We start from the raw sequence: 22,589 nt of genomic DNA on the forward strand, positions 1-22,589 counted from the left end.
TACAAGTGCATAAGAAAAAAAGTTGTGTAATAATAAGTGCAAATTATTAAAATAATTTCAAAGTTCTATGGGGCAAAAAAATTAAAGCTAGATATCAAAATCAAATCAAAATGAATCCAAACAATTTATCCGTTTTTAAGGACCACACAGGTCACATAGGGGTCAGGTGGAGATTTGTATTCAAATCAGTATTTAAATTATTTTAACTCTGATAAAGACCATGATTAATCCATTTGAGTTGGAATTATTATTATTATTGTTATTATTAATAAATTGAATAGTTATTGATACAATGCACATATGAGGGTGTTACATGGCTTTATTAGGGCTACGGGTACCAGTCATGCAGATATATAACATCAAATGAGCAAGATACCCTGAACATTCGCAGTTTCGCAGTCATGAAACGTAATACATTGTGATGTTAACATCCGTCATATATATCTCAGATTACTATTTTAATCTGTTTTCCTTGTTGCACCTATTTGAGGTATTTGTAAAGGCTTGTATGGTTGGTTTCAGATATGAACTCATTGTTTTGGGTTAGTAAAAGACGGAAATCCTGTCAGTGGGGGGAAGTAATAATACTTTCGGGCATTAAAAAGCACACACCATTTTGATAGTAAACTCTCTGTTAAATATTGTGGTGTGAAATCAAAGTATTGTTTACAATTACGATAAAGCTCCCTGTAGTGCCCACCTTTTTAAGGAATTCGTGTAACATAGGAACCAATGTAACCAGAGAGGTTGTTTTCCACCGGACGATGTCATGTGGCACCACTGGTCCCATCTTGGTTTGAGAGTGAAGGGAGAGCAAAGCAAAACGTCCATATTACCGCTGCTTTGTCAGGTAGTACGTTCCTGCTGTCACTGTCATCTCTTGTAAAACTGTGTTAGGGCTCCGTGTTGTGTCGCTGATACTTTGACTGCTTCGTTAAACTGTTACTCGTGTTTTTATGAGAGGAGTTATTCAGCCTCTCAGGTCGCTGGAGATTCAGCTAACTCAGCTAAGACCAGTGTCGACGGACTGCTACCCGCTAATGTGCTAGTCCTCGGTTAGCAACTAATGCGCTGCGCATACAGATGACTCCTTTTATCCTTGAAAGCTCCATGGAACTCAGTGTTTTCACTTTCAGCGTAGCAGTCGATCACCGCCGTGCAGTAATACATCAGTTATTGATTCATGTCACAAAGCTGATCAGAGTCTTTGTCTTTCCTTCTTTGCCCTGCGTTTACATGGAGCAGACCTCCGTTAGCTCACCGTGGCCCGCCTCTGTAGCGCAGTGATTGGACACCCGGCATGTCGGTCAGGGAAAGAAGGCCTGTGATTGGTGGCTAACCAGGATGACAACGCCAGTTTTGTTGCCCTATACCCCAGCCTTCAACATGGCCTTCGTAGCTTCTCTTTTATATTGGTTCATGTGAACACACATAAGGTGATCAGGGTGTGTGTTTGTTATTCCTCACAGTGAAGGACGTGAGCAAGTTGTCGCACTTAAATCGGGTGAATTTACAGCAAAAATGTACCTGTGCCGGCAGCCTGTTCAGCCTCTTGCTGGCTGAGTTTTCGATAGAAAATGGATGGCGTTGTCTGAACTGCCTCTTTGGCTGTAGAGTAGTAACTGCAGGCGTGTAGATTTCTATAAACTCTATTTTGTTCTTATAAATACCAGCAAGTGCTTCTTATACATCTGAGCAAAACGTTGATTGAACATCTTTCCAAAAGAGAATCACATCCTATTTAGACTGAGCATCATACTTAGAGACACATGAGCTTGCAGAGGCTTTGTGTCACCTGATTTATCTTTGTTCCTGAATGGTAAATGTAAAGATTACACTGGGTAGATTCATCTATTCTCCACTTCTCACTGACACATCACCCTTCTGTTTGATAGCACTTCTCACGGTGATGGACCCTCCTGGTGGGGGAGATGAACGGCGGAGACAGGCAGAGCGTCTTCGACGGGAGGAGGCATACTATCACTTCATCAATGAACTGAGTGAGGAGGAGTATCGCTTAATGAGAGACAGCAACCTGCTTGGCACCCCTGGTGAGACAATCTGACAAGCTGATGAGTTGACTGCTCATATAGCCTTTCTTCACATATATTTTAGACGTATGAGGTTTGTAAAACACCAATGTTTGATGAAGGAAGTTTGCTGTCAGTGTATGAGCAGGAGAAGTTCTTCATTAACCACCATTAGTGTTCTGTTCTTCACAGGGGAGGTGACTGCTGAGGAGCTCAGGCAGCGTCTGGATGGTGCAAAGGAGCGCATGTCATCTCAGCCTCGTACTGAGCAGCGCTCGCAGACTGCTGATGCTGGAGAGCAGCAGGGAAGCAGTGCTGAGGGAGAGGAGAGAGGTGCTGGAGGAAGACGGCCAGGTACGAGGGGGAGAGGAAGGGACTTTATTCTGATCTTTGTAAATTTAGTTTGTAATATTGTCATGAGTGTCAATATTAAATGAGAGTTCAGACAGGATGGATTCAAACTTAGCATTTACTGTAAAATTAAAGGATCGTTCATACAGAGCAATCAATAAGTCTGTTTTATTTAGTTAGTCATCAGCTTTGCAAAGGTCTGAATGAGGTGACACTGACTGTGGGTCTGTGTAGCCTGTCAGTAAATGCTATGGTGCTGGCTTTAAGTGAAGAACGAAACAGGAGAGCTCCAAGGTTTGCCGCCTTCTTGTGCGATTTTACTGATTTACGTGAGACTGGGTTTGGTGAGAGTGCATGTTAGTTTACATTCTTTAAATGCATTTTATCATTTTCCATAGGAGGCACAGAGCCCGGAGCAGAAACTTCAAATGGTGATTCATTACTAGAGTGGCTGAACACTTTCAGACGCACCGGTAATGCCACTCGCAGTGGGCAGAGCGGCAACCAAACATGGCGTGCTGTCAGCAGGACAAACCCTAACAGTGGAGAATTCCGCTTTAGCCTGGAAATCAACATCAACCACGATCAGCCAGAGCCAGGCGAGCATAATGAAACTGCGGACACTGCAGAGGTTCCGGTGCCTGGCCCAAACACAACGCCACCTTCAATACGCACGGCGTCCTCTTTTTCCAACCCTCGACCTTCAACTACACCGAGACCAGCCCCGTACCCAACCCCACGGCCAGCCCTCAGCAGGAGGATGCAGACACGGCGCACACGCAGCAGCAGTACCACTCTTTCCATGAACCCCCCAGCACTTCCTGCACCAGTTTCCCCTGCTGCTGCTCAAAGGAGGGGTGGGACTTTGCAGTCTTTAGTACCTCCCCTTACTGTCCCCAACCCTACTCTAGATGAAGCTACAGCTGTGCAACATCAAGTCCAGAACATGGAAGTAGAGCAGATTAATGAGCATACGTCTGCTTCTATAGACTGTCCCCGTGTGTCACCCCAGTCTGGGTCTCAGGCCCCGACAGTGGGACACGAATCGCGTGCTAGTAGGACTCGATCACGCGGGCGTGCACGCAGGGCTGCAGCAGGGGCCGTGGTCTCACCCCGCTTATCAAGGCGGAGCCGTTCCCCGCTGCACAGAATACCCATTGCCAGTACTAGTCCACCATCAAGCAGTGGTGTCAGTGGCTCTAGCCTGAACACTGTTGAGCCAGGTAGTGGCACAGGCTCTGTTTCCATGGAAACTAGGGAGACTGTGGCAGAACCTGCAGCTCAAACTGAGTCAGTGGTAGAGACAGGAGAACGTGAGAATGACTCCCATGCAACAGGAGCAGGAAGTTCAGGGGTGCGACGCCACCCAACCATTATGTTGGACCTGCAGGTGAGAAGGATCCGACCTGGTGAAAACCGTGACCGGGACAGCATCGCCAGCAGGACACGTTCCCGTGCCCGCGTTGCTGAGAATACAGTCACATTTGAAAGTGACAGTGGTGGATTTAGACGCACCATCTCCCGCTCTGAGCGAGCCGGGATCCGCACCTATGTGAGCACTATCCGGATTCCTCTAAGGCGCATCAGTGAGACAGGCCTGGGCGAGCCCAACTCCACTGCTCTGCGCTCTATCTTACGCCAGATCATGACTGGATTTGGAGAGCTGAGCTCTCTAATGGAGACAGAGGCTGACTCTGAAACTGTCGCACCTAGCCACACAGATGCTGGTGGAATAAATAGTAACACCAACGCAGCCAGTCATCTTCATACAAATGAGAACGTAGCTGGTCAGGTTGGTACAGGTGGGGCGGACCAGGAGCGGCCTGGACTGGTCGGGAGTGAGGGAGACCAGAGTGGGCAGGCCAGGCATGGCGGAGCGGTCGTGAGCACCACTGAGGGTCGGGCCACCAGCAGAGACACCAACAACCTGGTAGAAAATGGTACTCTACCCATCCTGCGGCTGGCACACTTCTTCTTACTCAGTGATGAAGAGGACGATGAACACCCCAGGGGCCTGACTAAAGAGCAGATTGACAATCTATCCACTCGTACCTACGGCCAGGCCAGCCTGGAGGGAGAGATGGGTCGTGCGTGCAGCGTCTGTATCAATGAATATGCCCAAGGCAACAAGCTGCGCCGCCTACCCTGCTCTCATGAGTTTCACATCCACTGCATCGACCGCTGGCTCTCTGAAAACAACACTTGCCCCATCTGCAGGCAGCCCATTCTGGCTGTGCATCATGACTGACCTATTTGCTCAAAAATACATCTATCGTGTTCCTGGCTGGCTGAACTGAGCAGACCCATGTGGGAATTGCATGTACATAGCGCCTTCATGGTTTAATTTCTTTGAAAATGTCTGAAGTGTTGAGGAAGGATGAACCAAAAGTGAAAAAAAAAAAGAAACTATAAATGCAGAGAATTAATAAAACTTTATTTTTTTAGACTCTTTGTTTCAGCAAGTTAATGTTTTATTTCTTCTTTCTGAAACCGTCTTCACCGCTCTCTGTCACAAAGCCTCAGAGGCGCCTGACAACGGGAAGGCATTAATGCTTAAGGAGCTCCTGTAGCCGCTGCTGACTTGTCTCACTTAAACGCTTTGATGTCCGTTACATGTGACGTCTCTTTGTCACAGCTGGACTACACTAATCCCTTCTAGACTTGATTTATTATTCCTAAACTGTAAATAATCCATCACTGCTTGTAATTAAGGGTTTTGAACCAAGGCGCTCCTTAGATGCAGATTGTTTAGAGTGGAAGAAAGATTCTTTCAGTTATTTTATTCACCGTTTTAAAGCTTCGACATCCATTTTAAAGTGTCCCTTAAATATTTGATTAAGTGGGATGTGTTTGAGCTACGTGTTTAATTTGAAGTAAGTTTTATTCTGTACATTTATTATTGTTTGTTTATTGAGCCTCATCATACACTTGTCATATTTTATTGCAATACAGAATTCATCCATGAGAGTTATCAACTAAAACCAGCCACTCAAAATAATTTCCCATGTTACCGTCGCAAATCAGATGAAATGCTGAAGGCATGTGATAATCAGGAATTCAGAGGTGTAATTTAGTATGAGTTGTGCAATACAGAAAGAAGAGACAGTATTGTTTGTTTTACTGTTCATTGTTGTTTACGTTGTAATGCCTGATTGTCATCTTCACTTTAAAAAACAAAGCTTTGTTTACCCTGAAATCAATGTTTCCACTTGGTTCCTGTTGCTTTTTCAGATCCATACCTTCCCGGTCCTCTGGGATTTATTGCACAAAGTAATCTAGCTTAGTTAGCTTGTTATGTCTGCCGAGCAAAAACCTTAAACTTTGTGTTAAAAATGTTTTAAGTTTTTGCAGATTCCAGCCAACTCTGAACTCCGTCATCAGACAGGAGCTGGAACATGCTGCAGCCAGTTTAGTTAAATTGAGAATTATTTTTTAATTTCAGTGCAATGGTCACAGTCTATTTCAGCTCCAGTCACGGGCTCTGAATGAGGCAGTGTAATTAATATACTCCTGCTTGCTCTCTGGTTGTTTTTACATAACATGCACAGATATTGGTATTTATAGTGTAGCATAGGATGATCATTGAGCTCGACCACTGTCAGTGTGTTGCCACCAGGGTCACTTTGTGCATCAACAACACTAAACAGGAGCTACAACATCTCTGCAGATTACATGTCACAAATGCAACTGCAGGAATAATGCAGTATATGTCAGAATGGGTGAGAGTGGGATAAGTGATTTTCTTTTTGAGGGTGGGGGGGGGGGTAATTGTGTGTGCATGTGAGATTGTTAGGGTGCTGAAGGAAAGACCCAGTGTCCCAAAACCTGGTTTTCAGAGAGCTTATGTTAAACTGATGTCCACTTGAAAGACCCGAAGAGGGTTGTGGCCAATCGGTTTAGAAGTGAATATTTATTCTGTTCCTATTTAATAAGATGGGAATCAACTTTTGAAATATGAATATGTATTATGTTACAATGTGATGAGTAAATGAAACAGTTAAGACATATGTTACTATGTAATAAAATGAAGATATGGGTTTTCTTCTTTGCTCCTTAACAATGGAATAAAATGCAGCTTTGTTATGCCTGGAAATCTTGTCTTTATGGGATCATACGTAGTGTGTGCGCATGCGCCACTGACAGCGCTGAGCGCGTGGACGTTGATTTACAGACATCAACAGCTGACGGGCGCAAACGACAACAAGATAGTGTTAGTTAGACTTAGGCAAAATGCATACTTGAACATACTAGACATTAAATTATTGTCCAGAAGTTATTGTTAAGGTGTCTTACAACGTTTTGGGAACATTGAGGCCTTTTGGGTGAGTTTTAAACACTATTCTTTTGAAGCAAACAAGTTAAGGCAATGCTATCAATGAATGTGCTGCTGTATTTATAATAAGAAAATGCTCTACTGTCACAAAATGACGCATTGACTATATTCTGAATACTATTACCCCCCTCCTATAATGGTAGCTCCTGTTTTTTTATTAATACCTCCACCGGTAATTTGAAGGCTACATTTAGACATAAGCATTTCTGTTGAGATATCTTTCAGTCAAAAACAAACAATTAAAAAAAAAAAAATCTTTACAATATTTTACATGATAAACTTCAAACAACAAAGAGTCCTCTCCGTTTAAATAATGGCAAGTTGTGAAACATAATGTTGGAAAAGCATTTTGCGTCAAGAGAGGGGCACGAGCACGCAACTCATCGCACCATCAATGCGCGGCCCCGCAGCTCCCCTGAACGAGCACCCGGTTGTAAAGCCAAGAAGAGGACGAGAGCAGTAGTTGACAGCTTCTCTTCGAAATAAAGGTTCACATATATTTCATAGAAACATTCAAGTTTAGCTTCCATGTGTGCTTAATAATAGCAGTTATTTTGTGTTAATCTATTAAAAAAAATAACCTTTTTCCTCAACTAATACATAAAACATCTTGGAAATTTCAGAGATTATTTCAAAATGCCATAACAGTCCTAGTCCAAGTTGACTTTCTCTTAATTTGTCCTATGAGTAGTTTAAAACCAACAGATGTATTGATTACAATGGAATGAAACTGAAAAATGATTAGGCTTGCACTTGATCCATTTGCTCTACAAATGACACACAGAAGTTATTGATTTCTTAAAAGTCCCTGATAGTTTTTATCTGTGACTCACTTATATAAAAAAACTATTTTTTCAGATCTGTTTTAATGTGCTCTTGATGAGACAGTGGTGATGGAGAAAAAGTTATACTATAGTTAAAGATGTATCACTTCCATCAAGATATAGAGCTATGCGTTATTTATTTTGGATAGTTTTTGATCATGGTTTTGTGGCCCCATTTTAACATTTTGCTCTAACTTCATAAAAAATAACATTGCAATTATCTCAAAAAGCACAACAAATTAGTTATCTAATAGTGTAATAGTGACACTAAGACAGCTTTGGTGATATTTGGTTTTGGATCTATACTAACCCTTGTTTATTTATTACAAACATAGAAATGGGCTGAACTTATTCCATAGGTGTTGGTAATATGTGGCCATGTCGTGGTCTGACCTATCACAGTGACGAGCCTGTAGAAATGTTTAATGATCAAACAATATTTGTAGTTTCAAGGTAATGGGACACACGATTGAGTAAAAATGAGAGAACCACGTTTGTTCCCTTTAAATATAATGGACAATATAATGTATGGATGGATTCATGACTGCTTAGGGCTTCTTTATAATACACCATAACTGTTATAAAGTATGTACTATATATTTTTTTTTGTTCGCCCTGATTAGGTAACTTATATTTTGATAGTTTAATTATATCTATTTTACATTAACCCGCTATAAACACTAATCCCTGAGTTTTTTTCATGTGCATTATTTTGAAAGGAATAACCGGAAGTCTCTCATTGTAATCTGGTCTGTATTGACGCTGGCTGACGCTCTCTCTCCTGCATTAACCGAAGCGGTCCGGCCGAGAGAAAATGAACCCCGGACAGCAGCAGCAGCAGAAGCCACCGCGGCCTGGTCCTGGTCCCGTAGCAGCGTTCCCCCGCTCTGTCGGTGAGCGATGAGCATGCCACCGCTCCGGCCTCCTCGTCCCAGCCTCACTGACGCTCGTTCACCTCCAGCAAGATGTATTTCAACCGGAGAGCCAAGAAGATACACAGCGAGGGAGGTAAACCTTTTAAAAACAGACCTATGTAATCGTCGCTCCACAGGGGATCCATTTATTCGTGACCTGTCCCTGAAAAACCCTGTTTACCAATGTGCTCATAAAGGCCTGGGCTCATAGAGGATATAGCGGCCTGTGTATGAGAGTGCGTATTTGATATGTGCTTGGCATAATAACGGGGATCTGTATTATCACTGCGGCATGCATGTGGGGTGACTCTCCGTGCCGGTGTTTATCCTCCTGCCCCGCTCAGTTTTTGGCACCGTTAGGGGATGCAAGGACAAGTAGACTGCAGGTGTCTGTTAAAGGCAGCGCCGCATGTTTTTACACCTTAACATCACGAAAAGATACCCTTTAGATTCATAGCAGGACGAATGTAGATGTGTTCTGTGACCTCAAATGGACTGTGCTGTGAATTTCCCATGGCATCATTAGGTATTATATAATATTGATGCATATGCCGCTTGTATTTAGACCGTCCTGATTCTTCCCTATGAGGGTGTTTTTAAAATGTGAGCTTATGTGCTTTTATTTTGTTTCATGTCAAAGGTCTGTAAGTTATTTTTAATTCTGTCCCAAGCCCCCACATATCAGTCGAGGAACGGAACAGCCTATTACCTGGTCGACTTAAAAAACCACGTGACGTCTACAGCGCGCACTTTATTCTGAGCCTGTCCAGAGAAGTCTCTTCTTTAGTCTCATCAATATCTTAAGTCTGTAATTCCATCCCAACATTTTTTCACACACGTGTGTTGAAATGTGTTGCTTGGGCCTGAAACTTGAATGAACATGTAGTATAGTAACATGTATACTGTATATAGCAACAAATAAATATATATGAAGAGTTCATTTGCAAAAACAGTCAACTCATTTACATTTTTTTTAAATGTTTCAAAAAGCACATTTTTTTCTATTACTAGCTTTAGGTATTATCAATCAATTGAAATTGGGTGGCTTTTACTAAGACAAAATGACATTACTAACTAGCGGTATCTTAAAAATTTAACTTTATTAAAAATGTATATTAAAAGGAAACATGTTTTTTGAAAATGTATAAAAATGGAGATATCTGTTTTTGCAAATTAACTCTTCACATATAGTTACATAAGTAGTGAACACAGACAGAGCTACAGAGCCTTTTTCCACAGTGGGATCTGCAGAGAGGAGGGGGATGTTACAGCATGATGATGCTGCATTGGATGATTTCACATTGACATTGGAGTAGATTGTACCGGAAGAGCGTATTATGTGTTTGGCCCTTCTAGTGGCTTTTTAATCGTGACTGCCACACATTGTCCAGCTGCTTTGCTGTTGTGCGAGTATGTCTGTGGCTACATGCATCATGCAGCTTCCAGAAATAGAAAGCAGGGCACACTCAGAGCAGAGATGAGCGCCAACTGGGCCGCGCTGTCTTCAGGCCGGTGTTTCCCAGTTATTTATCTGTTGTGGGGAAAAAAAATAAACTTTTAACTGTGAAGCAGCACATCTTTCCCTGAAGGTCAAAGGTTAAAGGGGTTCAGCTCTGGTCCCTAATTGTAGAAGTTAATGAATGTGGCAGTATATCGCCAAAGAGGTACTCAAGCCTTACTTTTATCCATATTTTTTGTTTGAATAGAAATCCAGATCATGTTGTCACACTGCCGTGGTGATATGGAATTAGCCGTGTGCAAAGTTTAAATTTTGAGCTTCACTAGTTATCCTCTTGTTGGCTTTTTAGTGGCGTTAGTGGACAGTTTGGTGCTTCATAGTGTTCAGAAGCTGTGTGACAGTGTTTCCTATTGTTACATTTAAATTACAGGACGGATGTGAAGCTGGACTGCAGTGTGACTGTCCGCCGGTGTGTTCCTGCCGGGATTCTCTATGTTGTCTTCACTGTAATCTCTTAGAGCTTGACCTCTTCATTCTTTGCTCCAATTAGTGAGCTGCCACATCCCTGCTGATGACGCCGGCAGCTGACAATCTGTCACAATCACTCACACACTCTCAGACACAATCACACACAGTAATCATTTTTATACTTTTGATATTAAATATTGAGGGATATAAATCCTTACTAACATTTCAGTCTTCTTTGTGTTTCTGAATGCACCTTTGTACACACGAAAGCAAAGAAAGCTCTTCATCTTGCAGAAGAATATTCTAGTTTAATGTTGCATAATGAAGCCAGGCTAAGACACCTGCAGGTTGGTAGGATGTCTTGAATCCTGTGTGAGCTTAAGTGTGTCTGCTCTGTGAGAGTCATACAGCTGAACCGTCAACAAAACATCTGTTTGGAGAAGATAATGACTGGTTGTCATGGCTGCCAAGCGACTAAAGATGCACTTTGGTAGATAGCAAGAGGCCTTATAAACCGCAGCAATATGGTATTTACATGAGCTGAACACAAGGGGGCGCTCCTGGGCAGGCTACAAAACTCCATCTGTCTGCAACTCATCAGGCCTACATCTTCATTTGTAGGCATGACTGTCATCTCACTGATGATGCTTCTGGTTTCAGGCACATTAAAACACATTTACAGTTCAATTATTGACACATAGATGTGTTGTGTGCCGTATGTGTTTATTGACTTGTTGTCTTGTGTGTGTTGTTTTCTCCTGCCCGGCCCCTCTGGCGCCCACAGAGCAGTTAGTGTTGACCACCATTAGGCAGGAGGCTTCTGAACTGCAGGACCCAGGCCAGGGCGCCAGCGCTACCATGCGCGCCTGCCTCACAGACAGGTTTGACAAAAGTGAGTTTGCTCGAATTAGACTGGATTGACGCCCCATTTGTGTCCGGAGTCCTGAGGTGCATGTGGCCATGCGCAATAGCTAGGAGCAGGTGCCTCCAAACCCCCGGCCCTCAAGAGCTACAATGTTTAACAAGAGAGAGTCTTTGGTTCTTGTCTGAAAGGGTATGACATGATGTCCCTGCTGTGGACCCTGAACACAATCATCTGTAGCTCCTTGGGGCCTGGAGTGGTGAATGCTGAACAGGAATTAACCCTCTCACTGCATGTGCTTGTAGATAGCAGGATGAACACTCATATAAGACCATACTGAATAGCCCCAATGGATATGCACTGGGGTCAGATGTTCATACATTTGCATGCTTTAGAATATGACACATGCATGTTTGGACATGGCATGCCTTAATAGAGCATGCACATGGTCGCTGCTGCATGTATGTATGAGGCATTAGTAACAAGGAGCTGATTTAAAGGGGGGCATTGACCAGACATGGCATCCATTTTTCTCAGACACTCAAATGCTATTAGATATTGTACTGCCGTGTCCCAGATTGCATGTTGCATAAATATAAATCTATAAAATCAATATGGATTCACCACTTCCTGGTTGTTCACCACCTGAAAAGACAAAGGACCTTTATTACAAGTTAAACAGCATATCAAGTTGAGTCAGTAGCTACCAGCTCACTGAGCATTCAACCACCCCTTGGCTAACACTGGAGTTATATAATGCTACATGATCCAAGAGGAAAGGCCTACATTTCTGCTAATGGTACTCTCAGCAAGGAATCTATGCTTTTTCCGTTCTCTTGTTTTTTGTTGATGTCAGCAAACTGTTAGCAAAGCATACTTAGTTAGCAAGCTACCAAGCTTACTCTGCAGTAGCTAACAGTAACAGCTCAGAATATTTCCACTGTGTAGTGTTTTACTTAATATCTGACGCCCAGTCCCTTGGTATTTTACTGGCCCTTGTGGTAACAGTTGATGCATAATCTGGAAGTGGTGAGATAATAAAGCCTTTTCCTCCCCAACACAAGTTGCAAAGGCAGATAAACATGATAGGATCGAGTGTACTTCCCTTCCTGAGCATGATGTCTGAGGAAAGTGACTGCCATGGGAGTAGGGTTAAAGGGAGCAGCTGCATGTTGGGGCCTTGCATCAAGAGTATGTGTGGGAGAGAGTGTAATGCATTGTCAATGTGTGTGTGTGTGTGTGTGTGTGTGTGTGTGTGTGTGTGTGTGTGTGTGTGTGTGTGTGTGTGTGTGTGTGTGTGTGTGTGTGTGTGTGTGTGTGTGTGTACCTGTGGAAATACATACATGTGTGTTTGTGTGCCTGTTGCAGTCTCACCTGTAGGATAACCTGGTTATGGATTAGGGGCAGGTGAAGTTGCAGTGCAGACATAGAGGGGATTATCGTGCTCGCTCTCTTGGCTCGTAAGAGGCTTTCTTGCCTTACGTCCTTCTCTGTTACAGTGGCACATGGGCCAAATTGGAGCACACGAGACTCGGTCCACTTGGATCTGAGAATAGGGCCTGCAGGTCACCTAGGAGACCGGGACAGCCATGGGATGCAGGGGTCAACCAGGCAGAAGACACTGTGTTGGTAAAGCTTTCTTAAGTGAAATGAGTGCAGTAGCTGTGGTTTAGTGTTGAGGTCAGGAGCATTGGACAGGGCCTGTGGCTGTAAGAGGATTTAATCCTGGGGACCTTGCTCTTTGAAGGCACTGACTCTGTAACTTTGCAGCCATGTTGCTGAGGGAAGAAGGCAGAATGAGCAGGGATAAGATATGCATATTACACTCTGATTTGTCATGCACATTGAGCAGCTCAAGTGCAATTGCATCTAAATGTTTTGACAGTTATTCATGTAACAAAAATATTGAAACAGCCAGAGTAAATGTCCTCAGTGCGGCGTGTGGGGGCGGGATCGCTCCGACAGCTGGGGATAATTGTAGCTATTCTACTTTAACTGCTGTTATGATTAGTTTCTATTTCCATACTGGCACATTTCAGCTCTGAGCTTTGTGTTTGCAAGATGTTTCTATTTTTGACATGATTTCAATCAAACCTGTAAGCAACTGAGGCTGGGGCATCTGAGCCATCTAGACCACAATACTGGCAGCTGTACTAACAGACACAGCCATCGAGGGAGACACCATGACAGTGGATGACATGTGAGCGGGTTCTCGATTGAAGCGGCACCAAAGCATAATGTCTGGTGAAGTATGCTCTGCCATACTGGAAAATGTAGATGAATTATGCAGCCTGGTGCTATCCATTATTCAGTAGCCTAGTTAGCTTTTCAACGGTGAAACTTTGGTTCCAGGCCAGGGCAGCTCAGGCTCAATCCCAAAAGCAAAGGTAATACTCCATATGGAGACGTTATGAAGCTCAGCCGGGATGAGCGACGGCTTCAATAAAAACATGTATGATGGATTTAAATGTGAACAGGTGATTTTATCTGCTTGCTGCGTGAAACATGTGTGCTTCTCATAGCAGGTATCCAGTAGAAGTATGGTGTAGAGGTTTGTTTAGTCCATGCATGAGATTGTTTTGGTGTTCTGGTGGCAGCAGAGTGTTCAGTCTGAGTGTTTTCTGAGGATGGATCATTTCAGCCTTACCTTTCCTGGCTGCAGGTTTTCAGGCCTGTGGTACCTGTCCAGCTGCCCTAGGTGCTTCATGTGTAATTGACCTGGCTGTGCTCTGTTGGGGTTTGCTGCTGACTCATCGGTGGTGCATCAGTAATGAGTTACGGAGGTGACTGCGCCTCTACTCCATCAGAGATGAGTAAGTGAGGCATTGATCTCTTCAGAAATGAATCAGAGCTGAAGTGGGCTGCTGAGAAAGCTGTTATTGATCTGCTTTATAAAGGCAGAGTGTAGAGAGGTTGAAAGGTTGAGGTAAAAGACCGAGGAAATAAGCAACGAGGGAGAGAGAGGTTTTCAGAGAGGACTCAAGATGACATTAGCTGTAATAATGAGCTTTAACCTCCACTACCTTTAACCTTGTATCATCCAGAATCATTTCCTAACAACCTCACGTTATCTGGACTGACCCCAGCGGTGTTTGCCCTGCTGAGCTGTGAATCTGACTTGCAGCTCTGTTAGATCTGGAGGTGATAGCCTGGTCACAGATAAAGAGATGAGAGATAGGCTGCTTATTATCATTTTGCTTGGGTAGACTTTGACCCTTGCTCTCTGCTTCGTGCAGAAACTCTGGTGCTGTTTGGAATCGCACTGAACTCAGCTCTTAAACTCTCAAGGAAACAAGAAAGGCTCAACGCAAAGAAATGCCTCTCCTTCTAATACCCTTCAGCTGCACTTAGAACATTATGTAATTATTGGGACTTTTTTCATGCAAAAAACCACCTTAATGTCTCTGTCAGTGGAAAAGTGGGAGACTGATGATATCCTGTAGATAAGCCTGACTGGCTTATGTCTGGGTCATTTTACAACTCCTTGCCTACTTTAGCACAACAGCTTGAGTGGAATATAATGATATTACCCTAAGTTTGGTTATTGATGAAGGGAGAGGGCTGTCCATCTACTGTAGGAATGTGGTGCTTCAGAAATAGACTTTTGTGATCGTGGAAATTCAATCAGCCAACGCCTGGCAGCGCATATTCTTTCCTAAATTATTCATGCAATTAGGCTGTTGTTGTTTTCGCTCACAGACTTACGCTCAGACAGACACACCGCAGATCTTAAGGAACTGCTAGACCACACTAACAATAATGACATTGAACTTGTACAGTGAGGAAGGAATGATTATATACTGTTAATGTCACTGTGTGTTCATTGTGAATAACACACCAACCTTAAGGACTTGTGTAAAAAGTTTCAAAAGAGGATTCTGAGTGTAGGCCTGGCCCACCAGATACATAAAGAACTATTTTGCATGGCTGGGGTTGCAGTAGCCTATAATACCTAAACTATCTGGACACATGCAGACTAACGAGAAAGACATGAGGGGCAGAAACCTGTAGCCTAGCTGGTGCACAGTGCTGTTGCACAGACATCACAGTGGAGGGAAACGACAAGAAGTGATCTCCTGATGGATGGTTTTGCCTCAGGCCTGTCATTTGACCCATCTGTGTCCGACCACAACCTTAAGGCGATATGAGGCGTCTGGCCCTTTAAAAGCGGAGCCCTGGTTTTGCCCCTCCGCAGCCCTGAAGGAGCTCCATATGGCTTCCTCTTGTTGTCTGGACTGGCAGCAGTGCGAGCTGCTCAGCATCAAGCTGGAGGGGGGAGATCGTCCAATTCGAGTCCAATAAAAAGACTTCCCGAGGCGGCAGGGGGCCAGATGACACTGCAGTGGAGCTTGGCGGGCCAGGAACTATTACCGGGACCGGGAGCTTTCTATTCAGCACGACCGAAGGAGGGACGAGGAGGCACGGGCGTGCTGCTGCATCTGTCCTCGCCCAGGTTTGCACGTTGTTAGACCAGCTGAGTAAACTGTGGCGTCCAGACCTGTTTGCATTGCTCTCACTTCCCCACGGTGCCCTTGCAGAACCACTCATATAATCCCAGTATGAGGCGCACTCGAGGGTAGAAAGAGTCCCGCTCCCGGCGCTCATGTGGGGGTGAATGAGCGCAGATCACGACGCTTGAAAATGGTTGGAGATGACAAAGCCAGGCAGGCGGGGAGGAGAGGCAGGGAGTCTGCAGGAGACGCGTGTTGCATCCTCTTCTGTCACTTTTTTTTCTTGGGGTTGATTCGTTCCTGCAGCTTTGTGACATCCACGATGTGCGCCGGCTCATATCTGTGTGACATGTGGACACGTTGACGCGCTGATAGGACAGACGAACCCGGTGTGTTTGTTCGCCATTGTGCATCCCTCAGCACATCCATTATACGCTGGGGGTCCCGTGGGCGTCGCGTGTGTGCATTGACGGTACCTGCATAATAATACTGACAGACAAGGGGAGTTTATACCGGAAAACGTCATTGAATCGACCCCTCCAGCTTCAGCATACATCAGCATACAGTAGTCTCTGGTACTAATTGGTCGCCTTCGCTGTTGAACTGTAAACCACGTCTCCCGTCTATGTTTCTGTTTCCCCTCCCTCCCCTCCCCTCCCCTCCCTCTCACTCACTCTATCTCTGTCTCACTGTCTCTCACTCACAATCACTCAGCCTCGCCTCTCTCCCATCAATCCAACGGTGCAGGACCTGCTTGCTCGTCCTCCGGTTACCGCAAGGCAGATGATGAGATGTCCGGGACCACTTCCCAGGCGGATCCCATAGACGCCTCGGCGCGGACGGTGCTGCTCAACGGGCCCCAGGTTACCAAGTTCTGCGACAACCATGTCAGGTAGGTCTCTTCCTGGACTTTTATAGTCTTTGTACGTTTAGTGTGATGCATGTTTTATGGCTTGTGTGCAGGGATTTTCTCGATGGGTGTTCACTGAAAGTTAAATATTAGCCTGCTGGATGAACAGGCAGCAGAAAAAGTACAGCTCAACAAACCTGCAGTAGTGACTGATCAAATCAAATCAATTCAATCATATCTGAAGAAATCTGAAACACTGAACCAATTTGTCAGATACTTTTGAATGGTCAGGTGTTTACTCTGAAGCTGACAAGCTCTCCTGATCATAGTTTATCATTAAACCTGGAGCCCCATTCCATGAGGGTCAGAGTTGAGGGTTAGCTTGTACATATTTAACTTCTTGCAAAAAGGCATTCCTGCTTTGTGGATGTTTGCTCAGAGGGACTTTACACACATGTCATTAAGTTGAAGGACATTACTGCCTGTATGATTTTTCCCAGCATGTGCGACATGTAGACTTTGGACCTCTGAGTTTTCTTCTTTCTCCCTGTTAAGTGTACCCAGTTTGTCCTTAGATCTCAAGTGAAAGTGAGACTTTAGTTCTCTACTTACAGTCGGTCTGAAGGTTAAACTATCGATGATCATATTTAATAACTCACCTATTGAGTGATTATTTACTGTGCTGACATACTGTATGTCACAGCCTGAAGTCAACATCAGGACATGAGTGGAAGAGCGCTTGACTTAACTGCTTTACATGACCGTGTTACTTAATCAATATGACCTCATAAATATTTAACGCTGCCAATGAAAGTAAAGTAACTACACGTACATTTGTTTACATAAATTACAGAAAGCACCTCAGCGGTGTTGATTTTGTCAAAGGTCTGTTCTGTGTTTGACGACCTGAGAGAGGTCTTCATGGAGGAAACTTCACTGAGAGTAGAAGTCTTCTGATTTGATTAGTTTGACTGCAGTTACATGCAGGACGTGTGATTTATATTCTTCAGATTGATCATTATTTCAGGCATCTCCTCAGGTTCAGCAGGGACCCCCTGAGTGAACTCTCTGTGGGTCAGGTGGAACCGTCACAGACAGGGTAACAGATGGGACCAAACGTCGCTTAATGTTGTAGAGGAGTCTCTTTTATCAACATTAACCCAGCTGCCATATTTGATGTCCTTGGTTGTGATTGTGAATCCAGGTTGCAGAGACCAGATTTAGAGTTTGAATCACCGTAATGGTAATTCAATTGTTGTGTTTACCGATTGTTTCTATTTACAAACTAAACCCGGCGCCATCGGCCACATTAGGGTCATGTTGCTGTGTGTTAAAGGTTTGTTGTTTGTTGTTTGACATTCACTCGAGTGCCATTATTTCCCGGAGATTTAATTTCACTTTCACAGCCTGTTTCAGCCCTACAGATACGATTAAGGTGAGGCGGCTGCTCCCTGTCTCACCTGATTGGTTAGCGTGGTGTGTTTTTCGGCCCTGCTGCATGCTGATTGGAGAGTCAGGAGCACTTTGGCTTCAGAGGCATGCCCTCTGATGTCCCTGTGTTCCTGTAACTCTTTAGTTTATGTTTTAAAGGTTCAATAGCCTTATTGATTTTTCTGAGATTAAAGCCTTGTAGCTTTTATCTGCACTCTCGACTCACCTCCTCTCCGTTCGATGAGTCTCTCACTTTCATATTTCACTGCATGCAGTTTTGTTTATACTACCTGAGCATTAGTGCTGCTCTCCTTCACACAAACTCCAACAAGTAACCTGCTCTATTATTCTCAAAGAAAGACTTTCAATAAAAGTTTCTATTACAAACACTTGCTTTTTCAACAAATCTACCTGACTGTGCTCTTCTGTTCAGCTTACTACAGCCCATTTCTTTCTTCTGGTGAATAATGCATGAAGAACACCGACCTTTTTTTATATAAAAGCAGGACAAAGGCTCAAAGCAGCATGAGAGTAGCACCCTGCAGCTAACAGCTGTTAACAACACCAGCAAGTCGGACATCCATAGTATGAAAAACAACACAGCCAGATGTTTCTGCCGTTCTTTTTCTGGTTTTGGGTTAATGCATGTGTGTGTGTGTGTGTTATGCGTTGTGTGTACTGAGTCTGGCGTCACTCATCTTTGATTAGATTAAGGTGGCTTTATCTGTTAGATCATGGGTGTAGTATCAGTTACCCTGAGGAATCAAGAGGATCAGGGTCAGGACGTTAAGAGTGTAAGTGTATGTGTGTGTCTCTGTGTGTGTCTGTGTATGAAACAGACTAACAGCTGTTGCTTCTCAGTTTTGTGTGTGTGGTCTTTCTCTTTGTAGTTTCATGTCTCTCAAATTGGTAAAGTTGGGAAAAGCGGGTATGTGCTCATCTCAGAGGAGATCTTGAGCTGAGATCGAGCGATGTGTTGCGCTCACACACAAACACACACTTTCCATTAAACAAAAGCCATCGTGAAAGCACTCACTTTTCACTCAGGCCATGCAGGACACACCGAAGGGGGGCTTGACCTGAAGGTTGACTTCTTTATTTTTAGCCTCTGTAAAAGCTCTTACTGTAGCTCTTGATTGTCACAAGGCCAATCAATACATTTGTTTGATCAGCTGATTGACCGACTGGTTGGGGCTGCCAAGGAATCTTGCACCTCTTTTCTGGGGTGCTGGATCTAAATTTAGATTTCTGGATTTAAGTCATTTCTCTATTTATAGGTGTGATGTGTGTGCAGGTGGTAATGACTCTGTTTGTCCTCTCTGAGCATAATTGAGTCTCTCTAATAGATTTTTAAGTGCTGCAATATTGACCTGTGATACAGAGTCTGCAGCTGTCCGGCCTTTAATGTAATTCTGTTGAAGTGTGTCAGGTTAAAAAATCATTAGCACACAATTTATGCATGAAACCTTTGCTAATGCACCGCCTGGCTCAGCCTTTGTCCTCTCCTCTCTCCTTGCTCCGCAGTACCACCAAGTATGGGGTCCTCACCTTTTTGCCCCGGTTCCTGTACGAGCAGATCAGGCGGGCTGCAAACTCCTTCTTCCTGTTCATCGCACTTATGCAGGTAAATCCATACACAACAAAACAGCAAACAACAACACAGTGATGCTTTGAGTTTGTTGAATACGATGGCCCAGGCATCAGAGGTTCCCACAGGTCTGACCAGTTTGGAAACAGAGTTATGGCTCAGTGTTGAGTCGGTCTCTGGATGCTGAAAGTTAAAAATTGTTGAATTTGTCTGAAGAAGCCACGAGGAACAGAATAAAAGATAATCAATACAAATAAATGACAGTATAGGGACCTGATTTATTTCAATTTGGAATGTATCACCGACATATAAAATCTTCTTTTTGTCCTTGAACTCTATCTGAAAAAGTGGGATCATTTTATTTTTGGGGTCTTGACTCAAGTCAACTCATAAGTAAAGCGAGTGAACTCCTCGTGACTGAAGCAGGCATCACTCAGCACCACAGCACCAGGGGAATGAAAGATGGAGAGACCCGGTGATCCTTCGGGACAAACTGACTCAAGAGTATTCAAAGTTATTCAACATCTAGGGCGGAGTTATGATGCAGGTTTTAAGATCATGGTTCTCAATGCAGCAGAGTGTGACGTCTGAAGATGGAGAGCCCAACAAGACGGTCTTAATATGCCATCAGTCAGAGAAACGTACCTCAAAGCAGTCGTCTCCAGGTGTCTGTCAGGAAGGGTGTGAGTGTGTTACTGAAAACAGATCCAAGATGTGCCCATTAGCAAAGAGCAGAATGGAAATGAGCAACATGTTTGTCTTTTACCTGAGATGAATGGCCAAACAACAGATAAACTGCTGGTCATTTTTTACCACAAGAGCTTCATTTACTCATGTAATTATAATGTGATTTAAATCTAACAAATATAAAAGCAAACTTTAGTTGGGTCACAGTAGCATCACACCTGAATCTTCTAACGCTGGGCTGTCTTTTAATCAGGATGGTTTATGTCACGACTAATACTGTGCTTTGGTAAAAAGTGACATGCTTCACGTTGTTGTGATTGATTGTTATTGTAACTTTAGACTGTTATTGGTGAGAATATGCTCTTTATGTTCCTCCACTAAAAGTTGTACTTTCGTCCCTCCTGCTCTCAGATCTTGTGAAGTGCAGTTAGAAGTAATGTTTAATCTCTGCCATCACCCTGATGCTCCATTACGGGCACTTAAAGCTGCTCAACACTCACTATCTGCAGTAAATTCTGAGTGCCACTGATCTTGACTCTCTGCAGCAAATTCCTGATGTATCACCGACCGGTCGCTACACCACGCTGGTCCCGCTCATCTTCATCCTCACTGTGGCCGGGATCAAAGAGATCATAGAGGACTACGTGAGTATTGCATCACCTTGAGCTCTGAGGACAGAGAGTCAACGTTTTAAATTGTGAGGAAAGCTGTAAAGCTGAAGCATGATGTTTCTGTTTTTACAGAAAAGACACAAAGCAGACAACACGGTGAACAAGAAGAAGACAACAGGTACCGTCTGCATGGGATCATCAACCGTCTGTGCGCTTTTCCATGAGTGTGCTCGTGTCTGTTTGCGTGGGCTTTGTTTTCCTTTCATGGCATACTGAATAGCTGTTGTCTGTCACTCACTATAGTGCCGACCCCAGACAAAAGTTAGAGGCTATGAATACTGTATGAGCGCTGTCTATAGGCTGACTGATGGCTGTGTTGTCCTTGTCTCTCAGTGCTGCGGAACGGAGCCTGGCAGACGGTCATCTGGAAACAGGTATCAGTCTTCATCTCACTCCTCACTCCAATGTGTCATCTCTCTCTTTACCGCCTCAGTTTCACAATTCAGTTATTAACTCTTTAATGCCATGAATGAAGGAATATAATACTGCACCAAGCCATGCAGACGTGCAGCTGAAAGAATAGATTTCTTATTAAGTACATTGGCAAACAAAACCAAATCAATAAATATCAGGATATAACTCATTCAGCTGAGACTTACAGCCAAAGCAGGGAGGTTGATAAACATGACATGATGGTAGATATTAATAAGACGGGCTCATTAAAAGTAAAAAATGCTGCACATTCAGTGTCCTTTGGTTTTGTAGCATTTGTGATTATCACATCAAACATCTCTAAAGGATTTTTAGTGATTTAAATACTGCGTCAGTCTGTAGGGAACTGGTTTTCAGTCTGGTCTGCTGAACTGTGATTGTGCGTGTTTCTCCTCTCTTTGGTTTGTAAGATTTCTTTAGTCCTGCACATCTGTGGTCACTCAGTCAGTCCGTGCTTTGGATCCGAGACAGGGAAAAAATACTCTTCCAATTAGCATCGATGCTTCACGGCTGGATTACAGCTAACTTTGTTTGTTGTTTTTATCGGCGTAATTTGTCCAGTTTTCCACAGACAGACCTCGTTAGAGGAATAATTAGGTTTTCTCTGTTGCTCTGCATCTGATACACAGATCCTAAAGACCTGCTCACATGAAGTGGTAACCTGAGCGTAATGAACCCCGGGCTGTCACAGTACAAAGTTCTCACTGTATGTTTCTACAGAAAAAATCTGTGTCCGTTTTCTTCTCATCAGGTGGTCTCCTTGAATGTACTCATTAACTCCAGAGTCCAGCTGTGTACAGTCCGGGCTCAGCAGGTCAAATCAAATCAACCTTGAGTCCTTGTTATGGTGGGGCGACAACAGGAATGTCGTCCCACCATCACTCAGGGTCAGGACAGGTGAAGGAGTGTGTTCAGAGCTGCTCATGTTAAAATCCGGCAGTGATGAGTCGTCCGTCTGAAGATGAGAACTCTTTGTGGCAGACTTGGATTTGTCCCTCGTTACATAATTGACTAAAATAAGAAAAATGTCCCCTTGTGATTAATTACATGCAATAAGATCAGTGAAGTAGCGCTTTGGTAGAGAGCCAGTTTCCCCCAAAAGAGGGTCCCACAAGAGAGTAGTGTTGAGGCGTCAGTAAACAGTCCCCAGATCACAGCTCATGATCGTGGTGGAGTCCAGATTGTGTTTCCTCTGAGGGAAAACAAGGCTCCAGATTTCAGGACGTTAAGAGAAGAAG

General features: G+C 43.8%; 2 protein-coding genes across 9 annotated transcripts in view; both read left to right on the plus strand.

The window, feature by feature from the left end:
* The first annotated feature begins 721 nt into the window (after positions 1 to 721).
* Positions 722 to 6,464, plus strand: rnf6 (ring finger protein (C3H2C3 type) 6). 2 transcript variants are annotated; one of them, XM_034706201.1, is made up of 4 exons: positions 722 to 850; positions 1,896 to 2,051; positions 2,223 to 2,384; positions 2,780 to 6,464. In XM_034706201.1, exons 2-4 carry the CDS (start codon positions 1,910 to 1,912, stop codon positions 4,627 to 4,629), a joined length of 2,154 nt encoding a protein of 717 aa, XP_034562092.1. In that variant the 5' UTR covers positions 722 to 850; positions 1,896 to 1,909; the 3' UTR covers positions 4,630 to 6,464. The 2 variants fall into 2 exon arrangements, with proteins under 2 accessions (XP_034562092.1, XP_034562093.1); XM_034706202.1 differs by having other exon boundaries at positions 734 to 853; positions 2,780 to 5,577.
* Positions 6,465 to 6,508: 44 nt separating this feature from the next.
* atp8a2 (ATPase phospholipid transporting 8A2) overlaps positions 6,509 to 22,589 on the plus strand; it is a 55,963-nt gene continuing 39,882 nt past the window's right edge. Inside the window, exons 1-7 of one of the 7 annotated variants that reach the window (XM_034706195.1) lie at positions 6,509 to 6,703; positions 8,335 to 8,546; positions 16,440 to 16,584; positions 19,498 to 19,597; positions 20,794 to 20,892; positions 20,992 to 21,037; positions 21,253 to 21,293. In XM_034706195.1, the coding sequence (XP_034562086.1) occupies positions 8,504 to 8,546; positions 16,440 to 16,584; positions 19,498 to 19,597; positions 20,794 to 20,892; positions 20,992 to 21,037; positions 21,253 to 21,293 (474 nt within the window). In that variant the 5' untranslated portion in view covers positions 6,509 to 6,703; positions 8,335 to 8,503. Of the gene's footprint in view, positions 6,704 to 8,257; positions 8,547 to 15,411; positions 15,695 to 15,760; positions 16,268 to 16,406; positions 16,585 to 19,497; positions 19,598 to 20,793; positions 20,893 to 20,991; positions 21,038 to 21,252; positions 21,294 to 22,589 lie in introns of those variants that run through there. The other 6 variants (XM_034706193.1, XM_034706194.1, XM_034706197.1 and 3 more) reach the window with 6 other exon arrangements.

This window comes from Notolabrus celidotus, chromosome 17 (assembly GCF_009762535.1).
Source record: "Notolabrus celidotus isolate fNotCel1 chromosome 17, fNotCel1.pri, whole genome shotgun sequence".
NCBI classification, from domain to species: domain Eukaryota; kingdom Metazoa; phylum Chordata; class Actinopteri; order Labriformes; family Labridae; genus Notolabrus; species Notolabrus celidotus.

What these genes read in the sequence shown, in the direction of transcription:
- rnf6 (XM_034706201.1), top strand. Translation starts at nt 1,910, where the DNA reads ATGGACCCTCCTGGTGGGGGAGATGAACGGCGGAGACAGGCAGAGCGT. An exon ending in CAACCTGCTTGGCACCCCTG is followed by an intron (nt 2,052 to 2,222) that starts GTGAGACAATCT and finishes TGTTCTTCACAG; the next exon opens with GGGAGGTGACTGCTGAGGAG. An exon ending in TGCTGGAGGAAGACGGCCAG is followed by an intron (nt 2,385 to 2,779) that starts GTACGAGGGGGA and finishes CATTTTCCATAG; the next exon opens with GAGGCACAGAGCCCGGAGCA.